Genomic DNA, 25,409 nt, shown 5'->3' on the forward strand with positions numbered 1-25,409 from the left:
CGCCACAACTGATTTGCAGTATGTACACTAGAGGTTATTCGCTCGTCTCCTGTACGTACAGTAGTATGCGTTATGCATACTTTAGTACAGGTGGTTTCTGCACGAGACAGGGCTATGACCCCAATTCTCTCTCCATCAACATACATATTGTATGTACCTCCGTACACAAAAGACACCTAGTTATCACGGGCGCGTATGCTTTTTATCTGCATCAAGAGAATGTCATCACATCTTGATGAAGTTCTATTCCAAGCTCATCGTCCACACTTCGCACTAGTATGCCACGAGAGTTAATAATAAAATGATCAGCAGAGTTTGCCATCGGACAGCGAGTCACAGGCAGGAGCAAACAACCTCTGGCAGGAGCGACCAACTCATCAGTCTCAAGATGGGACGTGTCCACCTCCACCTGCACCTGCACGCGGAACAGGGATCAGCGCTAATCCATATTGGGTAGTTCAGAATCAATTTATAGAAACCACATCAACTTATCGCGTGGACTAGTCGCGTCAATGATTGGCTACAAATCACATGACACGGAACTTGTTGACAACGACATGCCGACCGCAGACAGCCACAGCATCTTTAGGCTGAGACAACCACATCCCATCCCTCCCTCTCAGTCTTCTCATGTCCGTGTCGACTGTCCACTCCTCCATTGCCATGTTTCTCGCTTGATGGACTTTGCTCCAACACTATGACCCCTACAATTGACTCATCGATGTGGACAGCCTCCCAATATTCCACCAGACTGTAACCTGTTACCTCTGACAACAGCGCCAGGTGAGTCCGGTATCAGCCTCATTACCTTGGGACAAATGGAATCAAGCCCTTTCTCCCTCGTGTCTCGGATAGCATCTCCTGACGTCCTGTTTCGAAGTACTCGTATGTGTACGAGGACGATCTATCTGAACTCAAACCCACAGTGCCCCCCTCCCCATGAACTAACAGGACAGACAATCTTCATCTGCCATCCGTATGACGGCATACGATAGGCCTCTTCGTCCACCACGTGCAGTCACCCTAGCACTCCCTTGGTAATCTTCCCCAGGTAGACAGACAGTCATGCTGACCGTAATCCATTTCCTCACCAGTGCAACCAACGGCCTTTCACACCCCGAGGAACAGTCCGACCCCAACCACACACAACCACGCCAATCCCTCCACTGCCACTTTCCTAGAGCCGCCAGTTTCCGCCTTCGGCAGGTCGCTCGATTCCCATTCAACCCACGTAACCTGCACCGGCCCCAACAATCCCACCTCGACAAAGTCGGCCGTATCGAATTCCGCCCCCATGTCGTCCGCCGTCAACCCCATAAACAAAGCATGGTCGGTATATGCCTTGACCGCATTGAACAAATTCGTCGTCACCACAACCTCCAAAATATTCTCTCCGCCTTCGCCTTCTCCGCACTGCAGGTAATCTGTCAAGTCCACCCGTGGCTTGGAAAAGTCAAGTGGTGGCAGTGAAACTCCATTGAGCATAGCCCGTGCTGTGTGTTCGATGGGAGGCAACGTCAAGAACGCCCCTGGTCTCTCCGCCTCGCGAGCCTCCCGTGGGCACGAGAAGTGCGTGCTATAGAAGCCCACCCCCGAAACCCCCGCGAGCGACTCATTCAAAGATGCCCAACGTTCCAATGGCGACTCCTGAAATGTGAAATTTGTCTTCTCCGTCCGAACAGTGAATGGCCCAGGTGGTCCATCTGGACCATGCCATGACTCGATCGTCACATTCCAAATATTCAAATCCTGTGGAGATGTGATATTGGTCGCAGTCTGGACAACATTCGCATCAGGGTCTGCATAGGAAAACAATGCCTCAGGATCGGTGTCAATGTCTCCGTCGGATTCTGAAGGACTAGAGAACTGTAGCAGCTTCATCTCGTTGGCTACCAGTCTCATTGTCGTGCTGACTTGATTAGACCCTGGCCGATAATAATCGGTCATCAAAGCCACCCTTCCAGTCCATGCGTCCAAGAAGTACGGAGTACGATCTCGCGATGTCGTCGTGAACGTCAGCTCACAACTGGTATCATCATCCTGGTCGTTGAAGATGTAAACGAAGTCGTCTCCCGAGTCCTCGTCCTGGCGCCAATTCGTGTACACTGGGCCGCCACTACAGTGGAGACTCGCACGAGGCAATACGTCTGCTCGCTCCAGAGCAGTGACAAGCTCCGCGTGATCTCTCACTACTGCCACACTTCTCTGTTCTGTGAGTTGCTCCATGGCCCTCGTTACCCTGTCCTGTTCGTCTCCCACCGCAGAGATGGCCGACATGGGCAGTTCTCCGACCACGAAAATAGGCAACCCACTTTGCGCATAAGACAGAATCTTTTCCGCCGCTGCGCTGGAAATTCCCGTCTCATTCACAAAGACCAAGGCCCGGTACCCTGGGCCATCAGCTGCCAGAACGTCATCATCCACTCTGGCGGCAGCGAGCTGGAAATTCGCTGGTCCCAGGTAGTCATATGTATAGCCTAGCAGATCAGCTTATGAACCAACACGACCAATTTGCAAGCTCACCTCGGTCAATGATCGCCGTCTGATCATTCACTTTTCCCTGTTTGAAGACCGGTTCATGAGCATAGACCACGAGGTCGACCTTTGCAGTGCCTTGGCGCAGGAAGAAATTGGTCCTGGCTGCGAAATCGAGCACATCCTTCATATGTTGCCAGCAAGGCTGCAAGAGCCCAAAATTCTCGCCGGCAGCATAGAAAAGACTCTGAATCCCTGGCCAAGTGGTTATTGCATAATCACCTGTGTACTGCAGTCCGTGGATGTTGAGCTCATTGACTCCGGCCGCCCACGACCGCTTCATTTGCCACACCATGTTCGACATAGTTTGTGTGTATTCCCCAAGAACTGCACCCAGCTCCGACGATATAATTCTTTTGCCAGACACATGAGCCGGTCCTGTGAATCGTCTGTATTTGTCCACCTGATCGAGGAAGGCGAGGGTCTCGGTCTCGGGTATGTCGACGTGAGGAATCGATGCCGACTACTTAAATCAGTCACATGAAACCCAACATCCTTGGGAATGCGCTCACCATATCCAGGGGAAGATTGTATGCTGGCTGTGCTGAATACTGCATGCCCACGCTATGGGACCATTCAGTCAAGGTACTAAGAAACTCGACATAGCCATCGGTCAAAATCGAGATATAGTCCAGGGTATGGAGGCTAACGTTCTCGGACGTGAAAGGCCCATAGACATAGTCCTCGTCATAGGAGTAGAACTCCTGTCGAAATTGATTGTGGCGGGTGAACAGGAGCGGCAAATACTTGACCAGGCTGTAACCTTTCGCCCTTTCGAAGGCATCGAGGAAGTTGTGGCTCCACCACAGTGCTGCTGATATCTCAAGACTGTCTTCCAGGCCTATATTGCATCCGTCAGCTGTGCCGGGCGTCGCTCCTCAAACTTCCATACCTATGCTACCCAGCTTTGTGACGAGGTCCCCGATCTCACCATGGCTGAAGATTTCTTGGTCCACGAAATCACTCAGTAACCGAGCCCCTTCCTGTGAGAAGTGATCAACCACCCATGAGCCATTTGCGATGACACTTGTTGCATTAACCCCTCCCGTCACAGACCGTTGGTTAGTAAAGTGTTCCCAGAATGTCATGATGCGCCACGTCGAATTCCCGTCAGGCGCCGTCCATCTGAGTCGTCCGTCGCTGACCTGATTGGTGAGGTCAACAATGGTCTCCTCCTCGATGCGCAAAGTACGAATTCCGTCTGTCACGCTCGCTGATCTCGTTAGTCCCACTCTACTGACGAGACATCTAACTCACAATCAAGGACTTCCAATGCTATCGTTGCCGTCAGGTTGGGTTGTCCGAATTCTTCGATCGGCTGTTGGTAGAAGTGTCCATGCTTGAGTTGATCCGACAAAGGCGTGGGAGGTGGTACTTGGTCGTCATATGTCTCTCCTCCAGCGACAGAAGCATTTCCCGCAAGCTATCATGTTTGTCAGCTGAGGCTTTGGGATAATTATGGTCCGTCCTACCAGATGTACTGCCAGTCCTCGGGACATGATGGGGGCTGGGACTCCTTGCCCCTGGCTACCTCCCAACATGAAATTCATTTTGACATTTTCTTGTTCTGCCATCTCAAGCAGCTCTTGGAATATCTCCAGGTATGCTTGTGACGCAAATCCGTACTCGTTCCAGTCAGTCGGTGGTTCCAGACCTTGCTCTCCAAGTGGGAATCCAAAAAGATAGTGTGGGTTGAACGTCATTCCGCCGCCTCCAGCGGAGATTACGCTTCTAAAGTCATCTTTCAATGACTCGACTGGCACACTGGCGTCTGGAAACCTACACGCAACTCAGTCAATTTGCCTTGTCTGGTCGTGAAGGATTAAACCTGCCAGTAGAAGAACTTCGGGCGGTAAGCAGAGGAGGGGTCTCTCCAGTCGCTCCCCAGTCTCTCGCTTGCCACCAGCACGAGCAAAAGAGACAAAAATGCAACTGGTAGTATCGCCATTCTAGCTGACTGCGACCACAAAGGGGTTTGCTGAACCAAAAGGAGAAGAGAAACAGATGGATGGGTGAGCAAAATGAACGGCAATCACTCCTTCCTTTTAACCATCTCGGTCTCGTACTCTATATTCCATACAAGGCAGCCAGCGCGGCTCATGTCCAAGTCAAGAGGAGGCCAATTGTTGCCTGTATCTCCACATGGGAATTTCCATACCTTCTGGTTCAAAGGCTTTAATCCTAGTCTTGGTCTTCAGTGAGACAGGACTGGTGATCAGCCGAGATTGCAGCTCATCTACGGCAAGGGCGATCGAAGCGAGCAATAGCCATTACGAGATAGCCTTCGGCGTATTGATACTCAATCTGGGGTTTCAGTGCGACCAATACGTCAACATGTAGCATTGACGAGGAGCTGGACTTGAGTATAAGCCAATGCCAAGAGCATACACCCCTGGACGCCCAGCCTTGCGGGCAATCATTTCGGCCCCCAGGCAGGTAGCCTTGCGTTGAATATCTCCACAATACCCAAACCTCACGCGCAACTTGGCACCTGTCTTCGGTATAGCTCATCGCAGTAGATCTCCCCATCCAACGTCACAGGGCTGACGGGGACATTTCATTAGCGGCTGGTGATGTTTTCAGCATAAATCAAGGGCCATATTAAGGATGATCCACACCAATGTAACGTTTTGAACCTTTGGACCATTGTGCCTCGCTGACCTGAGGCCACAGCTTCTATAAGATGGACCGAGGACTGCTCAATGACCTGCATTGATTTCAGTCCAAACACGTTTTTTACCACTTTTCCCTCGACATGTATTTGCTTAGCGTTGTCCTTGCCGCCCAGCTTTCTGCTGTACTCGCTGCTCCTTGGTGTGAGGATGGCGACGGGCGCAAACTATGGAATGCTTCTGGCTTCAAGTCCCTTGTTACCTTTGGGGACAGTCTCACTGACGGTGGACGTGCAGAGGCAATGATCCTGAACGAAGGCCAACCGCTCGAGCCAGGAACCGTGATTCCGCATTCAAACAACACCCCCAACGGCGGACGTAGCTGGACGAGCTATGTAACTCAATATGTTGCCGAAAGTGGTACTGGCTCTTTGGAATTGTACAACTACGCAATCTCGGGTGCCGTTTGCAGCAGCAACATTGTGAATATGTACGGCAGCATCCATGATTCCCTCTAATCACTGCTCGATTCCGACTAATGACGGTTCATAGACAATTCCCAGGGCTTGACTTCACCATGCCGGGTGTCCTCGACTTCGAAATTCCCACCTTTGAGGCCGATATCAAGGCAACAATTCCCGGCACCAATGATCCATTCTTCGACCCTCCTCTCGATCGTGACTCGGCAGTCTACTCCATCTGGATCGGTCACAACGATTTAGGCAATAATGGATTCCTCGAGGCAAAACAGACCCCGGGCCACACGGTGACCGACTATATCAATTGCGTCTATGAGAGTCTCGACGCGCTCTACAAGCTGGGCGGCCGTTTTTTCGTCATTGGCTCACTACTGCCTCTTGAGCTCACACCTCTCTACGCTAACGAGACCCTCAACGGCCTCGAGTCACCTGACCTATGGCCCGAGAAGAGCGAACTCGACAGCACCGTTGTCGCCAATAACATCCTCTCTCTCACAAATACAGTCAACACTGTGTTCAAATACCAGACACCCTATGAGCTGAAGATCGCCAACCGCTACCCAGGAGCACACTTTGCAGTATTTGATGGCAACTCTGTCATTCGAGACATCTATCAAAATCCTGACGACTTTTTCAACGGCACTGCTCCTCCCAATATCCAGGTCCCAGCTGCCGAGTGCACATTTGACGATTTTGGTATGACAGTCTGTGAGCCAACCGGCGATGCCATTGGTAACCTGGATGGGTTCATGTGGTTTGACAATGTTCACGCAACAGAGCAGACACATCGTGTGCTGGCCAGGGAGTTTGTGAAGGTCCTCGACGGCGAGAGCACATACACACAATACTACAAATCCCCCTCTCGAAGATCGTATTGGGGATTGCTCGCATGTTAGAATACCTTTGCTACCTCTGGAGGATGGCATCACGATCGTGATTCTTGGATTGACTATCTCCGTCTCTTGCTGGATCAACCGCATCTGACACCCTTTGGCCAAATCATCCATGTTTTTAATTTCGTTCCTTGGTCACATGATACTCGTAACGGCCTTTCCGCGTTCAGCTATATGTTGCTCATAATCAGGATGTGATAGCCATTCTAGGCGTCTAAAGACTATGATGACTTAGTTTAAAATGGCTCTTGCGTGGTAGATAGCGCTCTTCGCAAGTACAGTACTTTATATCTGGGTCGTTCGTAATATCAGATATCAAGTTCGTCGCCCTCAGTCATGGGCTCCAGGTAACATTCATCTATGTGTTTCCGATTGGATTCTCCTGCCCTTGCAACCATTTTTTGAGCTGCATCGACAATTCCTAGCTCAATCATTGATGCTATAACTTCTAGCATGATGCGGTTTTTGTCTTGTGAGAGACGATTTCGTGTAGCTGCCTTTTCCACAGGAAACTCTGCCTGAAGGTTCTCTCCGAAACTTCCTAAAGCCCTCATGGATCCAGTGCATTCTCGAACCATTGTCCGGAGTGCATCTATATTTTCAGGATATCTCGCGTCGTGTCTATTGAATTCCAGAACGTAAGCAAGCTTGAACCCATAGTCCATAATCTTCTTTTCAACGCCTCTTGAAACGCTGGGCCGTGGTTCGTGAAGCAAGTCTTGGGGTGTACAGTCGAGTGCTTCGCGCTTAAAGATATAGTGCATCATCTTCCATAGGTCAGCCACTGCATGCTCGTTCAGAATAGCCCAGACTTACAAGGTCGTATCGATATTCCTCCAAGGATGCACTGGCTCGCGGTTCTTTCTGGCGCTGCGATCTCCGGGCTTGAATGAGCGTGGCAATTCCTTCAATGTGCCTCAGCCATGCATCTGGGTCTGTCTGGTCTGGATCAATGAGCTTTATTCAGTTAGATGCAGTGCAGATTGAAATTTCGCTGCCAGCAGCGCTCACCTCATACAGAGCCATGATGCACGCCGCTGCTAGCGTTTCATCCCTCATCATGGTCTCTGGTGGCTTGAGACTTAACTGGAGTGCCCGTAATGCATTTGTGTACAGCAGGCTGGCTTTGGGCAGTAGCCTGGCGTCACGATCAAGCAAGCCGCAAGTTCTCAATAACATAGCCAGAGAGGCTTGGTCCAAAGCCGAGTCTGAGGACGAACCAGATACAACTGAACGGGGAAAAGTGGTTGGAGGCCTGTGGAAATACTCATTTTCGCCATCTTGAATCTGAAAGTCGATTTTCTCAACAGCCATGCTATGCACCCCGACAATGGAGGATCCATTTCCCAGGTTTGACTGGTCCAACAAGCGATCTTGTCGATTCAATGAAGCTTGATAATCTGCCTGTCTCGTACCAGATGGCAGCGCCTGCAGATCACGGAATCTGGCCTCTGCCAAGGGCTTTCGCTTTTCAAGGCCATCAATGGTGCGGACAATCTGTGAAACGTTGGAAAGTGATACATGTAAGAGGAGGCCTCTCTAAACCGGCAAATTGAATAAGAGGGTGCTTACAAAGATGGAGTAACGTGAGTATCCTCCACATATGCGCCGGGATTCCTCACATCTCTGGCATGTCGGTTGTACAAGATCGCACTATTGGTACCGTATGAGTGATGGGTTTGATGATAGAAGTCGACCTCTGCGCGCACCTTGATTTTCCTTTGCCGGCATGTCACACAGCCTTTGGACCTTCCTGCTACTCCAACCATTTTAGAATACAGTCAGAAGTAACTTTACGGTTGAGACCGCCCATGACTGCCATGACTGCATCTGGGATATGTCCTGTAGTTAAAGAAAGCCCGAAGCCGGCTCAGCGCTTGCTTCGAGAGGAGTGTTGCCCAGTCGGTGCCATGGTGAACCGGACAGATACCGCATTGGGGGTTCAGTATTGTAGAGCCAGTGAGAACCTTGAATATGGGTGGGCAAATGCCTGGATTTAGATTTGTGTCAGTTAGACGTTTCAGTCCGCTGGCATGCAGAAGCTGAGCCAAGTCCAGAGTTCTCCGGGCGCAATAAGAGCACGTTTTGGGAATAGTGAAGCGGGTAAGGCTAGAGTGTCTCTCCACTATGGCTTGGTATTTCCTTCGCTTGATGACGAACGATACCTTATCCTACGGAGCGAAGCGAAGTAGGTATTGTGTTAGGTTTAGTGTCCTTTATTAGTAAAAATGTATGCTTCCGAGCAATTAGATATGCGTGAGTTACGATCCCGTGACTAAGTATTCGGAATATACTCCTCGAGTTTTCCGAGTGATCTTGGAGTGCTACGTAAGCGCCATGGAGAGTGCCCTGGAGAGAGTGTATAGGAGTGATTTCTAGAGCTCTGTAGGCGACATAGAGTTAGTCGCAGCGGCTAATTGCTACGTATGTTTTGTTTTGTGCCTGGTTTCTGAAGTCTACATAATTGACGGACAGTGAGTAAAGTAGCCGAGATTGTGAACCTTTTCGCACACTCGTCGCGAGATATGAGGCCAATACTCGATCGAAGTACCCAAGTCGTTTGGAAATGAAGCCTCGGTGAACGGTTGGCCTCTGAGACTTGGACCCATTCCAACGCCACGCTTACCTGAATTTGACCTTCTCAATCCATCTGCCCTATCATTCCATGTCAACCAGATCTTGTGTACGCCTGAATGAGCATCCATTCACAAGATTGTCCTCCCTCAAGACCAATCGTATTCGGTGAGCGGAATTGCTGAGGATATGGGGGTCGAGTGAACTGCCCTGCTTGCTTGGAAGTCTCAGGAGCACATGACTGATCAAACCATTCTGTCGTGACGCTCTGAGATGTTTTGATCTGGACTACCTGATCAACTCGCCATCCTCCGCTTCAATAGCTGTTGGTCACCAGATAATTGACCAGTCACGTGATATCACAATCTCTCCTTAAGGCGGCGAGTCAACTGCCCAAAATCGGACATCAACTGCCGCTGAATTGCCGGAGATGAACCGAGTCTTGGCGTTGACGAAGCGGGCTGGCGGGCCCGCAACTCGATCAACTTCACCCGATGACCTTCTACTGCGATACACGTTATCGATACCTAGTACCTCTCCATATGCGATCATGACTGCAAAGCTGCTCATCATTGACCACGACTGATGCACTGATAGATACCCTGCTTCTCGCCGAAGTACATCTCGGGCCCTCCTCACTCTCGCGGGTCCCTGGTACCCCGTTCCGAATCTCACCAGGCAACCAGTCCCCACCAACGCCCTACCAAGATGTCGTTCAAGAACGTTATGAAGGATGGGTGGCATCCCAAGGGTAAAGATGGTGGCAAGGAGTCATGGAGAGGTGATTTCAAAGGCATAAATCAGGTGGTCAGTCTCTGCATTGTCGCAGACTTCATCATCCCTCGCTGACACATCAATTCCAGGCAGGATGGATGGGCAAACCTCGAGATCCTAAGGCGGGGGAAACCGAAACCCATGTCTCACGACCATTATCTACTCTCAAAGATCCGTCTTCTTTTGGTCCCCCACCCAAAAATGTCAATTATCATGGTGGTGCAGCTCTCCCAAACGAAATAACTCCCCACCGAAGTGGATGGGGTGCGCCCTTGACGCCAGAGCAGACACAATCGGCCCGTGCTCAAGTGAATGGTTCACAGCCTCAGACTCAGGAGGAAGAAGTACCCGAAAGACCAGCCGGACCCCCCCTACCTTATCGAGCTGATAGAACGGGCCTCAAGACCGATCACTTACCCCCGCCTCCAACACACCGAGATGTCAACAGAAGTCCTGGTCCATCTACCTCAAGCCCAGCTCCTTCTAACGCACCTCGGCCTGGTCTTCCACCGAGACTTCCCAATCGACAGAATACTGGGAGTAGCGTTGTCTCAAATCCTGTGGTTTCTCCACCTCCTGCCACTGCACCTCCAGCTTACGAGACTCTCGCTCAACCCTCGGAGCCGCAGCCTGGCAATCATTTCGGGAGCGACAATGGCGCAACTCAGAGGTTAGGTAATGCTGGAATCTCTGTGCCTGGGCTCGGCATCAACTCACAAAGTTCTATGAATCCGTGGCAAAACGAGCAAAGCAAAGGATCCATTCCCAAAACACCCTCGCCGAAACCTCAGCCTTCCGCGACCGCAAACCAGGTTTCTGAACTCCAGTCTCGTTTCGCCCGAATGACGTCGGCGAGCAGTGTACCGACTCAGAGCAATGTTGCAACCCCAGCAACTCAAAATCCACCACCTGTGCAATCTCAACCCAATTTCCAGGACCAGAGCCAGCCTCAAGGATCGACTTGGGCGGAAAAGCAAGCAGCCCTACGAACGGCCTCCAATCTCCAAAAGGATCCGTCAAGCGTGACAATGGCGGATGCCAGATCTGCCGCCACCACTGCCAACTCTTTTCGTGAACGTCACAAGGACGAGATTAGTTCGGCAAGTCAACGTGCAAACAGTTTCAACAAGAAATACAACGTGACCGGTAAACTGAACGCATTCCTAGAAAAACATGCGTCTCCAACCAACGAACAACCACCACAGTTGAATCAGCAACAACAATCACCACAGCCCCAAAACGACTACTATCCCCCACAAGCCACCCAGGCAGTGAATCCACGCCAGACGCCCGAGTACGCGGCATCGATATCCCGTAAGCCACCTCCACCGCCACCGCCCAAGAAACCGGCCAACATGCACGGAAATGCCAACCCAGGACACTCCAACGGCGTGACGAGCCCGCCTCCGCTCCCTTTGTCGACCAAACCAGGTGCAAAGCCCGGATCGACGGGTACGCCCATGCAGCCCATGTATCCCACGGGACCCATGGGTGAAGGCGGCGGCACAGGAGGTTGAACTTTGTGCCTCTCTGGCCAACAGTGACTTTTATTTGCGACGACCGTCTTGTCCACTCGTCCACTTGGACGCTCTGGATAATATACGTATAATTCCATATCCAATATCTACCTTGCATTGTACCCTGTCCTCCATTCAGCCACGATCCGATTTAACTGTGCAGATAGAAATCGATAATCTCGTCGTATGTGACCGCCCATCGAGAGATCTAGACCTGCGTGAGCCACCTCGACTCGACGAGGATTCGATCTAAAATATCCATCCTCCACTTGGAGCGTTTTATGCGACTTGAGATATGGAGGCGTGTCCGTGCCTCCTTGCCGACACGTGACCTAACGTGTCGCCTGAATATCACATTTTACAATCGAGAGGCCATGTCAAATAATTCTGACGACGCATTCTTCAGGAGGACGGGGAAATGGATGTAGATGCGGAGAAAATGTGAATTGCTTACGCATTGGCAGGACTTATATGTCATCTCGTCCTCAACAGGCATCAATTAGAGCCTCCTCAACCAAATGCCTGGTCATCCACTGAGTGCTTGCTCTTCTTCTTTTGCCTGATCCGAGCGTATTAGTCAAGACAGCACTACTTGCTTAGATGTAGATGAAAAAGAATCTAATTTCCACAAAATGGACAACGATGCCAGACAACAAGTCTTGGCGCATTGTCATATTGAGCCTCCGGTAATCCTAAAACGGGACCTTGGGGTTTCATACACCCACCATGTCCCTTGACAACCGCCGAGGGCCCATACAGACAGCCGACAGCCAGTTTGGAGTAAAAAGGCATCCACAGATACGGGGTGCCGACCCTCGGCGCCCGTCGTCCCATTGCGCCAAACACCTTACTGCGAAACAAGGTCGTGATAGGAAAATAGAATGCACCATGTTGGCTTTTGATAAATGTACACAGGGTCGAATGATGAAGGACTCCCTGAGAAAGGTTTCTCCGCGTCGAGATCTAGCAACGAAAGATGCTCTTGATGCATATGCACTGACAGAGTCGTAGGATATCGTGAGAATGAGCCAGGGTGTGGTTGGGTTTTCGCCTTGCAAGTGACGCTAGTCGGTTTGTGAGAAGGACGCTTTGTATCTATATCCAAGTCGGAGACGATGACGCTAGAAGAAATGTGTATAGACTTTGGACGATTCGTGAACTTCCATTTCCTGTTACAAGTTAGGGCATTCTCAGCTCGAGGATTCAAATCCAACATACCATCTTGAAAGTGTTGAGTTCCTCCTTGATCTGTTGTGCCAACATGGGAGTCAGGCGATTACAGGTTGCAATGTCCCCACGACGATCGTATTCGCCACTTGGCCAAGTGTCATGGAATTGAATTCGAGGGCTGAAAGAGATATTGCGAAGCAAGCCTTGAGAAATATTCTTTGCCTCGATGCTACCAAGTCTCACCGAGGAGAAGTAATCGTCATGGTCATTGTTTTCAATGGTGATGGAATCTGTTCGTCGGTGACCGGATCGCGGTGCTTCGTCATCGACTGGAGTGCTTGGTGCACTAGATCGAGGGGAGTCATTGACGTGAGGGATTTGAGGGAGATTAAAATCGGGTGCTTTGTAGTCGTAAGCCTTGATTTTGGGCGACGCTTGGTTCGAGTCATTGCGTTTAAGGATGCCCTTCTTGACAGCGGCGAGCACCTCTGCACGCTCTCTTTCGCCTCCGACGATGCTGCGGCGGGACCGGGTATCGCTGGATATGGTTGTGCTGTCAAACGATAGTTTAGCATCAACAGAGTTTCGTTCCAATTTGGGGAATCCTGTCCCTCCACCCACTTGATCGTGAGGGTTGACGTTGACATTGATCTTTTCTCTTTCGGCCTCGACTGTCACCATCGAGACGGCAGCGACGGGTGCTTCGTTCACAGGCCCATCAGCGGCAGGGACTCCAATAACGGATTTGGGACGAAACAAGCCGACCAAAGATCGGGTTCCTTTCTTGACACCTTTCCCCATCTTTCGCAGCATGATGGACGCAGATGATGCGGTAGAGGAGATGGACAGGTTGTCGGTAGAGCCTGTGAAAAACTGGCCCTGGCCCGAATAGATGCTTTCACCTAAGCCTGCAGCTTCTTGCTTCTCGGCAATACGTGCCTGTTCGGGTTCCAACTCGTCTTCATATTTGGAGCTCCTCTTTGCTTGCAGTGGGGTTCTGTTTGCCATGCTCTTCTCATGATTATTCTGGGCAGTCACCTTTCTCAGTTCTGCGGCGCTGCCAAAAGAGAATGCTCGACGAAGCTTCGACTTTTTATTCTTGTTATCTTTGAGACTGAGGGCAGCCAACTGCTCCACGGCAGCACTGGATGCAGGCAGTGGTAGGGGAGACAGAATCGGTGCTTCTGGCTTTGAGGCAGTTTTATCGCCGCTCAGATCAACAGGTCTCGATAATGGGGAAGGGTGTCGAATACTCGAGTCAGTGCTTCGGGCATGGGCAGCAAGGCGTCCCTCTTGCCTTAGCCCAGCTGGCTGGTTCAGAATAGAGGGTGAGGTGTAGGCGTGCGGAGACTCGGGTCGTGTAGCCTGCAAGAAATCAGTTCAAGGTCGAATTCAGCTGATGGGGGTCTACTCACCGAGCCTGGCCGGGAAGAGCGATTGGATCTCGAAGAGGTAATACTTTCCGAACTTGCTGTATGACTATGTCCTGATTGTCGACTCTGCGGTTGCGCATTGTGGGGAGGAGGGTTGTTCAGAAAGGCATTGGGGTGAGGGGAAGCGGTGTCCTGGCCATCAGACGTGTGGTTTAGACCAGCAGTATCGAGGTTGCCTAAGCTCCGTCTTCGATACCTAGCAGCAAGATCTGGGGCCTGAGGCCTTCCAACGTGAATGTCATCGTTTGAGTTCCTCGCGGAAGAGGAAGCGCCATAAGTGGAGCCACGGTATGAGTTTTGAGAGGTCAAAGAAGGGGTGCTACTGGTTTGAGAGGGGTGGCTGTACAGGGAAGCTCCTGCAGGAGCGGTCGAGCCTGAAGGTCCAGGAGAAGTTGCGGCCACACGATTGGGACCGCTCTCGCCGTCCATCCGTCGAAGTGTACGTCTATATCTGTCGGGAGACGGCTTAGTGGTACTGGGACTAGGTGGCTGTGGCGGAGCCATGAACGAATTGGCAGAGGAGAAGTTGGAGAGGCCCAAGGAGAGTCGATTACCAGCATCGACTGGGGGCAGAAATTCAGTGGGGGATGAACGTTGAGATGTTGTCTGCAGGGTGGAAACGGGACGTGCTGCAGTGACACCGTATGCTCGGGAACTGCTTGAAGCCAGTTGGGGGGTAGAGGTAAAGGCATATGGAGCCACAGGGCCCGTAGCTGATGTGCCTCTGTAACCGGTAGACATGTTATGATAGCGGGCATTTGGAGAAGTGTTACTTCTCATATGTTGCTGAGCTGGTTGAGGAGAATATCCACCTGCTGAGGAAGGGCGGCCGATCATTGTTACTGTACTTGTGTGCATGGGGAGTGTCTGAACCAACGCTGCCATCTTTGCTCTTTTAAGGAACAGGAGTACGGGGACGCTGTGGTCGATCACAGCGTCTGCTGAAGGGTGGTAGGAAGTTCGATTGTGATTGGGTCAACTGCAGCAGGGGCTTTCAGGAGTTGCTATCGGATCCAAGTCAGCAAATATATTGTGAGCGAGGCTGTCGTACATGAGAAGACGGTGGTAAAGCGAAAAATCCAAACTTACCCGAGCTTAACGAAGGTTGGTAAGCCCTACTCAACATAGGACTTGGATGGGAGTGGAGGGCAGCCAGAAGTTGGGCAACAAGGGGTATGTTTTTCACCAAGCATGTAAGAATGAATGTGAGATGGAGCAAGGTTGATTAAAAGATTATCGTCGAGGATGGAATGTCGACGAGGAAAGTGAAACGAAGGAGGGACCGCGAGCTCTTTGTTGAACAAGTGGTAAGTCTGCTCTGGCAGAGGTGGGCAACTCGAGAAAAACGAAGGGAAGAGCCGCGTCGAAAAGGAAGAATTGTCGGCGGCGTGAAGAAGATGAACAGGAAGAGAAGATGGCTCTCGTCGAGGTGAACAGTGAGCAGGGACGAGAGGAAAGGTGGGAAAAGGATGGTAATGAGATGGTTTGAAAAGTGTAATGGAATCGGAATCAGAATCAAGGAGGGAAAGAGGGAAGAACAACGAGTGAGGTGAAGTGACAGGGCACCAAGGCACCAAGGCAGCAGAGTACCAGGGCCACTACAGTACTTCTACTGGCCCAGTGTGAGTGAGGGAGGGAGCCGAGCAGTCCAGCAGCAAGCCAACAAGCCAGCAAAGCAAGTGATTGATTGCGGGTGCAGAAGGTGCAATGGGAGGTGCAGGCGGAGGATGCAGGTGCAGGAGTTAAGCGGCACCAGGCCAATCGCAGATGGCAAATGGTTCAAGTGTCTGGCTATCACCCTTGCCACTGGACGGCTCGGTGTGTTGACTCTTGTTGGTGGATCGGAGATCAGGAGAGGGAGTAAAGACTGGCGAATGCACGTATGCGTATGCATCTGCCACTTGTGCCTACTGCGTATCACTGGTGAGCGACAGAGTTACCCTAGTGGGGGACCACGACTCCATTCTCCCACTTAGCTGGTGATTAGCGGATCAAGGCCCGGAGAAGAGGGATGAGGTAGAGGGAACACAACCAGACCAAGCGAAAGAGAGCCAAGGAGCCAGAGACATATGATGGGTGAAGTGGGAGTAGCGCACGATGAAGAAACTTGAGTTTGGCATAACTATGGGCAGGATTCCGCCCGGCTCTCTGGCTCTCGGGAGGTGGCTTTGGGGGATCCAATCTGAGTCCAGACTACATGACTCCTTGGATCTGTGACAGCCGAGAGCCCCTCATACTGCTAAATTTCCCAGCCTAGGCACTCGTAGGGGACCCTCGGCCCTGGAAAGGCCCAGGGAGGCCTAATTAATAAGTTTCGCTTGGGGGCGATTCAACATTCAGGGCCAGCAATAGTAGTAACTTGAGACCATTTACTTCTGCTCTATCGCCAAATAGTCAGATGATCTGGCTCGTGCCCATGAAGCGTATACGCTTAAGGGGTGTGTCTGCCATCGTATCCCTTGAAAGCATCTTCAGACGCGTAAAATCTACGTGATTGTTGTTGTTATGGACGCGAATGTTGTGGTTTGATGAATTATTGTGATTATTACCTGTACACATAGGCATGCCCCATCCCCAAGGATAGGGGTTTGGGGTGGCGTCGATCTACCCACTTTTTGTTCGTCAGAGGCACGCGTCAGTTTCTCTCCAGCTCTCCCACTCGTGTCACTTCCCACTCGTCCCACCACGGCTTGGTCTTGATATTTTGCATGCTGGTTATAATGTCACTTGTGGGCTGTTTTTGCACTTGGAACCACTAAGTGATAAGCAGAACGATCCCTCAACAAGTCGACGGGTTGGCCCTTGGCTTCAACAACTCCTAGAACACACGCCTATAACTAAGGACAAAGGGACACGAGGCGTCATCGTCGTGGTTTTACCGCATCGGGTCTCAATCAAGGAGTGCCCGAGCCCAAGATGGACGATCCGTGGATCCAGGTGCACAGGCCGGTTCCCTCGACAAGCGAGACACGCTCATCAGTATGTCCAATCTGGACATGCTTACAGTCGCTAGGGTATTCGTAGCACTGTATGGATCAATCAATTGGCTACGTCTAGCCTTTTTGCTCGTTCTTTACTAACGATCTGGATTGATTTTCCATTGCATTGATCAAGTAGGTACATAGCATCATTCGAACTCAGATGATTGAAGTTCCTCAGCAGCTTGGCACGAGATTCAACATGTACAACACTTGCGATCGATCAGCCATCACGGTGCAGAATAATGGCCAGAGGCGCCCCAGTGATCCACCCCTTCGTATCTCGACGGGCCAGGGACTCAGGGCCCCTCGGGCTCACTACTCCATAAACTTTAGGCGGTGGGCCCAAAGCGCGATTCTTGATCACCCAGGCATACCAAGTTGGACTTTTTTTGACAAGAGCTGCCAAACTCTGCCCTGAGTCAACTAGGCTGCGGCCCGGCGAATGCCCTGAGCCAACGGTGGCTATGCAACGGCGGCGGTTCCGGTTGGAAAAGTCACTTCTATCATCACCTGATGTTATTGTCGTTCTTGTACCATGGTTGTCAACGCCCACAATCAGAATCAGCTCGAGTCGCATGAATGAACGACTCAAAAGACAAGTGAATGATGTGAGCATCAAAAAAGACCCGAGAAGGCCATGGGTTGAGGTTGCACCTCGAGCACAGTTGGAGATCTAACTTCGGAGCGATGAGCATCATTTGCAGCTCCCTCGAGGGGATTTATGCAGTAAATGTTGCACTCGGTGGTCTGAGCTCACAAACAGCCGGTGCATGAACCCACACGTGCCACATTGTCGTGATTTCTCAGTGGAAATTCAAAGTCTCCAGTTGCACAGCATCTCTTTACGTCATGCGCACCACATCAGGTACGCATAGACTACTTGCTGCTTGCTCATGTGAACCGGGGCTACATGCACTGATCGATCTACGACGAGTTATGGAGTCAACTAAGCATGCCAGGTAGCCAGTCGCAGTTTCGGGCATGCTCAGGGATTACCACCTCAGAGATGCTGTACAGCGGTAACTGTGGGGTAGGCCACAACTGATCAAGTGCTTGGGTGGCAGTCTTTCTTGGTTGAAGGCCAGTCTCTCATTACTGTCTGGTTGATTCTCTCCTTGTCGTCGTGGAAATGGAGCACCATGCTCGAGACGTCCTGTTCTTAGACATCCCAACACCACCGTAGTTGCATTGCATTGTACCGCACCGACCACAAAAAGAAGAGCGAATCACCTACTGGATTGCATCGTGGCTGGCTCGAGTCGATTTAGGTTCATCCAGTGGGACTGTTTCACGTATGAGGGTTTGGGACTGAGAAGGCAGGCAACTTCCGAAGGATCCTGCGCCAAAGGTAGATGGACTACACTTCCTGAGAAGAGATGATCTCATCCTGGCGATATTCCATCGTGTGTGTAGTTAGGTGGTGAGAGGTCACCTGTCTCAGCATGTCAGTCTTGCTCCTGTTGAGAATGATGCAGATTTGATATAGAGAGTCGTGCAAACTGTCCCCAGTCCATGTCTGAAGTGGTGGAAAATCACATCTCTTCCTATGATGATTAGCGACACTGGTAGTGAAGACAACAGTTGAGAGTGGTGATGGTGGTGATGGTGGTGGGGTGGAGGGGTGAAAAGGCTTGTGCAGACTGTTTGTGGTCATGACGAATTCTGTATGTACTCCGTACTATACTCTGGACAGCCTTCGTTATGTCTTGCATGCGAATAGGCGCAGGAAGGACCACAGGAAGGCCGAGGGGCCTACGGAGTACGAGGGAGAAGGCTATCTAGTAACTTACTATAAGTAAATGCGGGGAAATCTTGGGCTAGAAATGTGCAGTAGCTGCTCACAACTTTCCGTAGAAGATGATGTGCATGGCATAATGCTCCAATACATTCCACCCACCCGTGCCACCCAATTCTGATCTCTAACACTCTACAGAGCACCCTAGGCATCTGAGGTACAGAAATCCAAAAAGGTACAACAAGAGACGGTCTTATCGTCTAGGCTTGGACCTTTGGGAAGTGTTCGCCCTCTCAAGTATGTACGGAGTATGTGCTGCACTCTTTTCTAGAGGCAATCTTGTGACGCGGCCCCTCGTGCTTACTTGCAGGCTGCAAGCGCGGCCGAGGCGGCCAAGGGGGGCTTATCCCTACCACATCCGTCTCCCTCTCCTTCCTTCTCTCCCCCTGCCAAGCATCCCCAGCGTAGAAAATCGAGAAGGAGGTGATCACATCTCCCAGCGTACCCAGGTACAGAGCTACAGTAGGGACGGGTAGTGAAGAATCATCTTGCTTCACTGTCACGACTTTGCCTAATGACTAGATGGACACATATATATGTACGGAGCACAGTAGAAAGAAAGCTCAGCAAGCAATAACCCAGAATATCATAATCCCTGGACGTTGTCAAAGATCTGTACCCCACTAATTTGATTAGCCACCATTATCCATAACCCCAGACATCCCCTGCTCGTCTCCTGGACCCCGCCAGATTTGATCAAGAGCCACATTCTCATATCCATGGTGGCATGCCCTGCCGTAGTTGCTCATGATGGGGCATAATCTTCGGCAACATGAAACATCTACTTTCGGAAGTGGCCACGCCTGAAATCCTCCCGTCTTATTAATCTACTCCGTACGTGTACGTTCGTACGCAACTGTAAAGTCAGTCAATAGAAACAAGCTTACTTCGCCCTAAAGCGAGGTCAGACCCCTGATCTGCATCGTTCGTGTAGACAACATCTTCCACAGTACAAATTACGGCAGCGAGAACAGCACAACCTGAAGTACCAACAATTCAAGAACCTCGCCATCAGCCATCACGGACGTCCTTCCTTGTGAAGACTTTCGTCGGGCACGTGACCTTCACCACAACTTGATGTACAATACTATGCTCAGGCTGATTGACCACGGCTGAGGTTCTTCTGCTGGCATCGTTGTTGATGTTTGTCCAAATAAGATCTTAAATTTCCTGTCGACTTGAGATCTCCTCCTTTTGATCTGCTAATTTGCGACCGAAGCCAGATGTGATGCGAGAGCATATCCTATGATAGTATCTCAACATCTCTATGCCCTTTCTGCCACTGGAAGGAAGCCACAGCTTCGACTGTTACACCCTCTGCCATGACTGTCTCAAAACGATTATTTCTTGAGGGTAGGCTGTCATGGCTGTGTATTATTGGATATAGGCCGCCTCGGCCGCAGTGTGACATTATGGATGAGCTAGTCAAGAGAATCGACACACGGACCATGTTGGTTCTACCCAACCTGTCCATGCACCCAAGACAAGACTCAATAACTCGCGCCTTGTGCCCGTTAGATTCATGTACTATCTTCTTAGTGTTCGCCTCCAGGTCCGGGCCTTGCCATTACTTACTCCGTACAGCTCCCTCCATGCTCGCATCGAGAATGACGCACTGACTTTTGTTTGCCTCTGCGGCTACCGTTCACCATGTTGTTGACAACAACATTGCTTAGGAGTGCAAAGTTTCAGGCCGAGCACAGTAGTATATAGGCGACGCTGGTCGTGGGAGATCCTTCCCTTCACCACGTTGCCTATGGACTGTGGCCATAATGAAGCCTCTTCTTATTGTTTGTCTTGTTGCATCTTTGGCGACAACCATCTTTGGCCAGTCGACTGACAATGAACCCACGCCAGCGTGCGCGCAAGTGAGCAGCATTATCAGCTCTTCGTTGGGTGCTCAACCCTCCGGTAATCCACCATTTCTCTCTAGTCAGCAGGAAGTTGACCGTAGACAGCAACCACTTTTGTCTTGCCAGCACAAGTTGTCCAAGATTGTCGAGAGTCTGTACCAATCTACAAAGAAGATGCTCTGGACCTGATCCTAGGTCTGCAAGCATGGGTCCAGTCGCAGTCTACTCTGGCCTACCTCCAAAATCCCCCACCAGGTTATCTCATGGAAGGCGTCGATATCCTTGGCGGCCTTGACAACATCCAGCAGAAACTGGTCAACGACGAGTATGCTGGCGAATTGGCTTTCCAGCTTGATATTGCTGCTCTGATTTTCTCCGCCCGAGATGGTCATTTTGTCTTCCAACCCGACCTCCTTAGCATATTTGCCTTTGAGAGGACTATCGGTGGCCTTCTTTCCGTTTCCCTCGATGGCGAGTCACCACCTGAGATATACTCCTATGGTAATTCGTCACCCACATCCGTTTGACTGGTACTAATTCGTCCAGACGATATTTCTGCGTCGCGTAATGCATCGCTGGATTGGCAGCCGTCTGCCATCGTCTCGATTGACGGAGAGCCTGTGCTGGATTGGCTTGACTTCCAAGCTCAAAACACTACTGGTTTGAACCAAGATCCAGATACAAAGTACGCCCCTTTGCAAGATTCGTATTGGATAATACTAATCCTTGCTAGCTGGAATGCCCTGTTCAACGAAATCGCCAATTCACCTGGTGCCGTAGTCGGTGCTATGAATGCCTTCCCAGGAGTATCAAACAACTATACCTTCGCCAACGGGACTTCAAGAGTATTTCCAATTGTCGGAATTGCCCAGCAGGATTTCGACGGCGTTTTTGATGGGCCTTCGTTTTACCAAAAGTTCTGCAACGCAACCGTCAAGATGGAAGCTGCAGCAACCACTACTTCATCGCAACCAGTCAGGACCCAGTCTCCAAGGAGACCTGAGAGCACAGCCGACGAAGCTCTGCTGGGTTACCCAGACCCTTTCATAACAGATGAGGATGGTACACTGGCAGGCTTCTTCTTGGACACAGATGGTTTTAGAGACACCGCCGTCTTAGCTGTGAAAAGTTTTGAGCCCACCAACGACGATTCTTTTATCGACACAATGAAAAAGTTTCTTGAAGAGTGTCGGCGCAGACGATCCTCTCATCTAATTGTCGACGTGTCTTCGAATGGAGGCGGGAACATTCTTTTGGCAGTCGATACTTTCAAACAGCTATTCCCTACCGTTGACCCGTACCATACCTTCTCTTTCCGGGCCACAGATCAGCTTGAGGTTTTGATGAACTTCTACACTTCCTTGGCCGCTGAATTGCAAGATTCTAGCGAACAAACCTTCGCCAATGCCGGTGGAGATAGCGACTATGATGCGAGCCCCCTTCTGGACGCAGCGGGACAGGGATACGACAATTTCGAAAACTACTGGCGGCCATTCGAGGTGCACAATGATTCATTCACTCCCCTGGCGAGGTACAATCTTTCCAACGTCGAGGAATCCGATATCGTAGACGGCATCGTGGTTTCGGGCTACGGCAATAATCGTGATATAGCCCCCCAACATTTTGCGTCGGAAAATGTCACCATGGTGACAGACGGACAATGCGCCTCCAGTTGTCACACATTCAGCCATCTAATGAAGTGGCAGGGAAAAGTCAAGACCGTGGCATTTGGCGGTCGACCACAGACTGCTGGCCAGCCGATGCAATACGTGGGTGGCGTCAAGGGAAGCGAAATCGTATACCTGGGTAACTTGCTTCCTTTTGTCAGCATGCTCTATGGCAATGCTCCCTCTGAGGTTATCGAGGCAGCCGACAAAACCGGCCTAAAGACATTGCATGAGCTAGGAAACTACACCCTCTACCGCAGCGCAGACCCTGTTTCGTCGACCTTTGCCTCGATCAACTACCAAAACTTCATTGGCCAGTTTGACTCGTCGTATACGCCAATGCAGTTCGTCTATGAGGCCGCGGATTGTCGACTATGGTACTCGGTTGACATGGCCTTTGATATCACAACCATCTGGCAGAGAGCAGCCAGTGAAGCCTTTGCCATCGGACCGAATTCCACAGACGTATTCGCCGGATGTCTCGAAGGTAGTACCAACGCCCCGAGCAGTTTAAGTGGTAATGCCACTCTTTTCGACAATGGCAACGTCGCCAATGTCACCCAATTCATTCCAAGTACCCTCAATGCGACAACCGAAGACGCGGCCGATGACTCCTCCTCGACAGACGCTCCTGCGGAGAACTCGGCGCTCGATGCAGTCCGGCAGACTGCTTACAGTAGTTTCCGAGGTTTCGGAGTACTCATTATTGTATCTTTGCTGGTTCTGTAAATATTTTGTTCGACTATTTTAGATAAGTAGTACGGTTTAGTCCGTAAAAGATCTTCCCACCCACGAAAACGCCGCTCACCCACAACTTATGGTCCAATCTTGCACAGGAGTTCAGTCACTACTTTGTAATTGTACGCTGAACAGTTACGTATCATCTCGGCCTGCTGCAAACGAGTACTAAATAACTAAGGTCATTTAAGCCGAAGGATATCGGTAGGTGGCCTGTGCGGGATTGGTAGTAAGGTTTTCGTGGCTCATCAACAATGCGTCTAGATCTCTATCCCAGCCACGCAAGCCGCGGAGGCTCGCGCATCCCGTGATGCTAACGAGTCTACGTAATCTTCGCTCGAAACATCGAGATTTCGTGTTTCTTGGAAGTGACCTTCCATGTGATACCTGATGCACTCATGATCGACAAGATTACTTCTACACGGTTGTCTCTCTCACCGCCAGATTGAATCAGCGCTCTTGTACTGATGTCGGAAGAGCCGAAGCTGTCCTTGGTCGAAAAACTTGAGCTTGCCCCTGCTTTTGTCTCCATTGGTAGGCCTCACGACGGACTTTGTCCCATCGTCCGCTGTTATGACGAAGCTGATATACCACAGGCTTCGCCGCTTCACGTGCAGCAATCGAGTGGCCTTTCCGTCCAGCCGCTCGTGCCGACACGTTGTACCATCATATTGTCCATGCCCTCATTCGCAAAGTATGTCGCTTCGAGTCTGATCGATTCCTCCTGCTCGACTAATACCACTGCTACCAGTCTTCAAGACGGCTCAGCGCCCGGCAATTAAGGTGGCTTGTCTCCTCCCAAAAGGTCATGTGATCAGACCAGGCTGACCTCCAACCAAAGCTGGATCGAAGGCTCTTTTCAACAGTCTTATGAGGACTGGTGCAAAAAGCAGTCTCTTCCCGTCAATATAATCACCATATCCGACAAGACTAAAGGGTTCTGGCTTGGCGATCCATCGTCACCAGTGATATTGGTATTCTTCCACGGTAATGTGAAGCACCCAATAAGTGGACCCTGGGGTTGAGTTAATGTCGATGAGCAGGAGGTGGTTTCATCTTTGACGGCAACCAAGGCCACATCCAATTTTGGCATTCAATCCAAGAAGCGTTGAAAAACCGTGGGAAGTCTCTGGCGATTCTGTTAATCGCGTATCCCTTGACTCCGCGAGCAGTCTTCCCATCACAACTTGAGGAGGCCGCCAATGCCGTCAATTACGTCCTCCTCGACCTAGAGCGGAGCCCATCCAATGTCTTGCTCGGTGGCGACTCGGCCGGAGGCAACATTGCCGCTGCAATCGTGTACCACGCCATGCACCCGCATGAGTCAGTGCGACGCATCGCACATATGGATTCGAAGAACAGATTTCGAGGAGTCGTGTTGATCTCGCCGTGGGTGAACTTCGATGTTTCGCTAGAAAGCTTTTACCGAAATAGAGGCAAGGACTATCTGCAAGCGGAAAAGGAGAAAGAATGGAGTGATTTGTATGTTGGCAAGAGTAAATCATCAGCGTATAGTGAGCCTGCTCTTGCTCATCCTGACGAATGGAAAGGCCTTGTTGCAGATGCAGTTCTGGTCACTGCCGGGACTGACGAAGTCCTCATTGATGGAATTTCAAGATGGGTCAACGATATCAAGGTATGACACTCCCTATTGTTTGCACAGCGAGTTTTTACCAGATGGCTGCAGGAGCACAATTCCAATATCTCATTCGTCAACGGAACGAGGGAATCCCACGAAGCATCACTTATATGGCCAATGTTCGGTGATCGACGTGAGACGGAGACGGGTCATGGAGTTCAGACATGGCTATACGATAGGCTATGAGAAGGCGGAATCTGAAATCACCGACTTCAGACTGACTGTGGATTGTTGAGGATTGAGCGCCTCCATGAGTCATTTCGATAGGCTCTCACCGGCCTAAGTATGATTGATTGTTTTAGGTCATACGTAATTGGCAAGTGATCTGGAGCCTTTCCTCCGGAATATGGGCCTGCATATGCAAATGAGTCCCGGGCATCAGATGCCCCGAAGTGTCAATCTCCTTTTCAAGTACAAGGCTATCTGATTTGTAGCGTCTTCTAGCTTTTTTTCCGCCGTTGTGTGAATGAACCTGTTATAGCCTAGCAGATATAGCGCAACGCACTCACTTATGTCCTGAAAGCTGCTTCCAGTGCCATCCGAATATCTATGACTCTGTGAGGTATCTGCCTCTGACGAGACTCTCCGGCGATCCCTCACTTCCTTCGCAGGAGACACTATCACATCCCTTGCAACACAGATTATGATGGACCTCGTCAACGCCTAAGAAATTTTGTAGCGTGTCAGAATCTGAGATGGTCACTGTTATTCAGCCACGTCGTCGGAATTACGCGTCTCGCGGTGTGAAA

The 25,409-nt window shown here is 50.8% G+C and overlaps 5 protein-coding genes across 8 annotated transcripts; 4 read left to right on the forward strand and 1 right to left on the reverse strand.

The window, feature by feature from the left end:
- Positions 1-5,290: 5,290 nt before the first annotated feature.
- On the forward strand, positions 5,291-6,522 carry PV10_03537 (uncharacterized protein; the record flags this gene model as incomplete). Its single annotated transcript, XM_016368002.1, has 2 exons — positions 5,291-5,637; positions 5,700-6,522. The coding sequence occupies 2 exons, from the start codon at positions 5,291-5,293 to the stop codon at positions 6,520-6,522; spliced, it is 1,170 nt and encodes a 389-aa protein (XP_016227520.1).
- A 3,087-nt stretch (positions 6,523-9,609) lies between these two features.
- PV10_03538 (uncharacterized protein) lies at positions 9,610-11,560 on the forward strand. The gene is made up of 2 exons (XM_016368003.1): positions 9,610-9,900; positions 9,957-11,560. Exons 1-2 carry the CDS (start codon positions 9,802-9,804, stop codon positions 11,382-11,384), a joined length of 1,527 nt encoding a protein of 508 aa, XP_016227521.1. The 5' UTR covers positions 9,610-9,801; the 3' UTR covers positions 11,385-11,560.
- A 155-nt stretch (positions 11,561-11,715) lies between these two features.
- On the reverse strand, positions 11,716-15,603 carry PV10_03539 (uncharacterized protein). The gene is made up of 4 exons (XM_016368004.1): positions 15,077-15,603; positions 13,970-14,991; positions 12,603-13,919; positions 11,716-12,553 (listed from the first exon to the last, which is right to left on the reverse strand). The coding sequence occupies exons 2-4, from the start codon at positions 14,870-14,872 to the stop codon at positions 12,506-12,508; spliced, it is 2,268 nt and encodes a 755-aa protein (XP_016227522.1). The 5' UTR covers positions 14,873-14,991; positions 15,077-15,603; the 3' UTR covers positions 11,716-12,505.
- A 4,926-nt stretch (positions 15,604-20,529) lies between these two features.
- PV10_03540 lies at positions 20,530-23,012 on the forward strand (the record flags this gene model as incomplete). 2 transcript variants are annotated; one of them, XM_016368005.1, is made up of 4 exons in its annotated part: positions 20,530-20,674; positions 20,722-21,117; positions 21,163-21,301; positions 21,350-23,012. In XM_016368005.1, the coding sequence occupies exons 1-4, from the start codon at positions 20,536-20,538 to the stop codon at positions 23,010-23,012; spliced, it is 2,337 nt and encodes a 778-aa protein (XP_016227523.1). In that variant the 5' UTR covers positions 20,530-20,535. The 2 variants fall into 2 exon arrangements, with proteins under 2 accessions (XP_016227523.1, XP_016227524.1); XM_016368006.1 differs by lacking the exon at positions 20,530-20,674 and having other exon boundaries at positions 20,685-21,117.
- Positions 23,013-23,327: 315 nt separating this feature from the next.
- Positions 23,328-25,114, forward strand: PV10_03541. Of its 3 annotated transcripts, XM_016368009.1 has the most exons (7): positions 23,328-23,555; positions 23,618-23,715; positions 23,773-23,804; positions 23,863-24,008; positions 24,065-24,503; positions 24,572-24,657; positions 24,709-25,114. In XM_016368009.1, the coding sequence occupies exons 1-6, from the start codon at positions 23,489-23,491 to the stop codon at positions 24,609-24,611; spliced, it is 822 nt and encodes a 273-aa protein (XP_016227527.1). In that variant the 5' UTR covers positions 23,328-23,488; the 3' UTR covers positions 24,612-24,657; positions 24,709-25,114. The 3 variants fall into 3 exon arrangements, with proteins under 3 accessions (XP_016227527.1, XP_016227525.1, XP_016227526.1); XM_016368007.1 differs by having other exon boundaries at positions 24,065-24,657; XM_016368008.1 differs by having other exon boundaries at positions 24,065-25,114.
- The last annotated feature ends 295 nt before the right edge of the window (positions 25,115-25,409 follow it).

Source organism: Exophiala mesophila, assembly GCF_000836275.1.
Source record: "Exophiala mesophila strain CBS 40295 unplaced genomic scaffold supercont1.2, whole genome shotgun sequence".
In the NCBI taxonomy this organism is placed as follows: Eukaryota; Fungi; Ascomycota; class Eurotiomycetes; order Chaetothyriales; family Herpotrichiellaceae; genus Exophiala; species Exophiala mesophila.

Excerpts from the sequence above, each read along its gene's own strand:
- PV10_03538 (XM_016368003.1), top strand. The coding sequence starts at position 9,802 with ATGTCGTTCAAGAACGTTATGAAGGATGGGTGGCATCCCAAGGGTAAA. Across the intron at positions 9,901-9,956 it reads TCAAAGGCATAAATCAGGTG|GCAGGATGGATGGGCAAACC; the intron begins GTCAGTCTCTGC and ends CATCAATTCCAG.
- PV10_03539 (XM_016368004.1), bottom strand. The coding sequence starts at position 14,872 with ATGGCAGCGTTGGTTCAGACACTCCCCATGCACACAAGTACAGTAACA. Across the intron at positions 13,920-13,969 it reads GCTCTTCCCGGCCAGGCTCG|GCTACACGACCCGAGTCTCC; the intron begins GTGAGTAGACCC and ends GATTTCTTGCAG. Across the intron at positions 12,554-12,602 it reads AACTCAACACTTTCAAGATG|GAAATGGAAGTTCACGAATC; the intron begins GTATGTTGGATT and ends AACTTGTAACAG.
- PV10_03541 (XM_016368007.1), top strand. The coding sequence starts at position 23,489 with ATGTCGGAAGAGCCGAAGCTGTCCTTGGTCGAAAAACTTGAGCTTGCC. Across the intron at positions 23,716-23,772 it reads TCCATGCCCTCATTCGCAAA|TCTTCAAGACGGCTCAGCGC; the intron begins GTATGTCGCTTC and ends CACTGCTACCAG. Across the intron at positions 24,009-24,064 it reads GATATTGGTATTCTTCCACG|GAGGTGGTTTCATCTTTGAC; the intron begins GTAATGTGAAGC and ends GTCGATGAGCAG.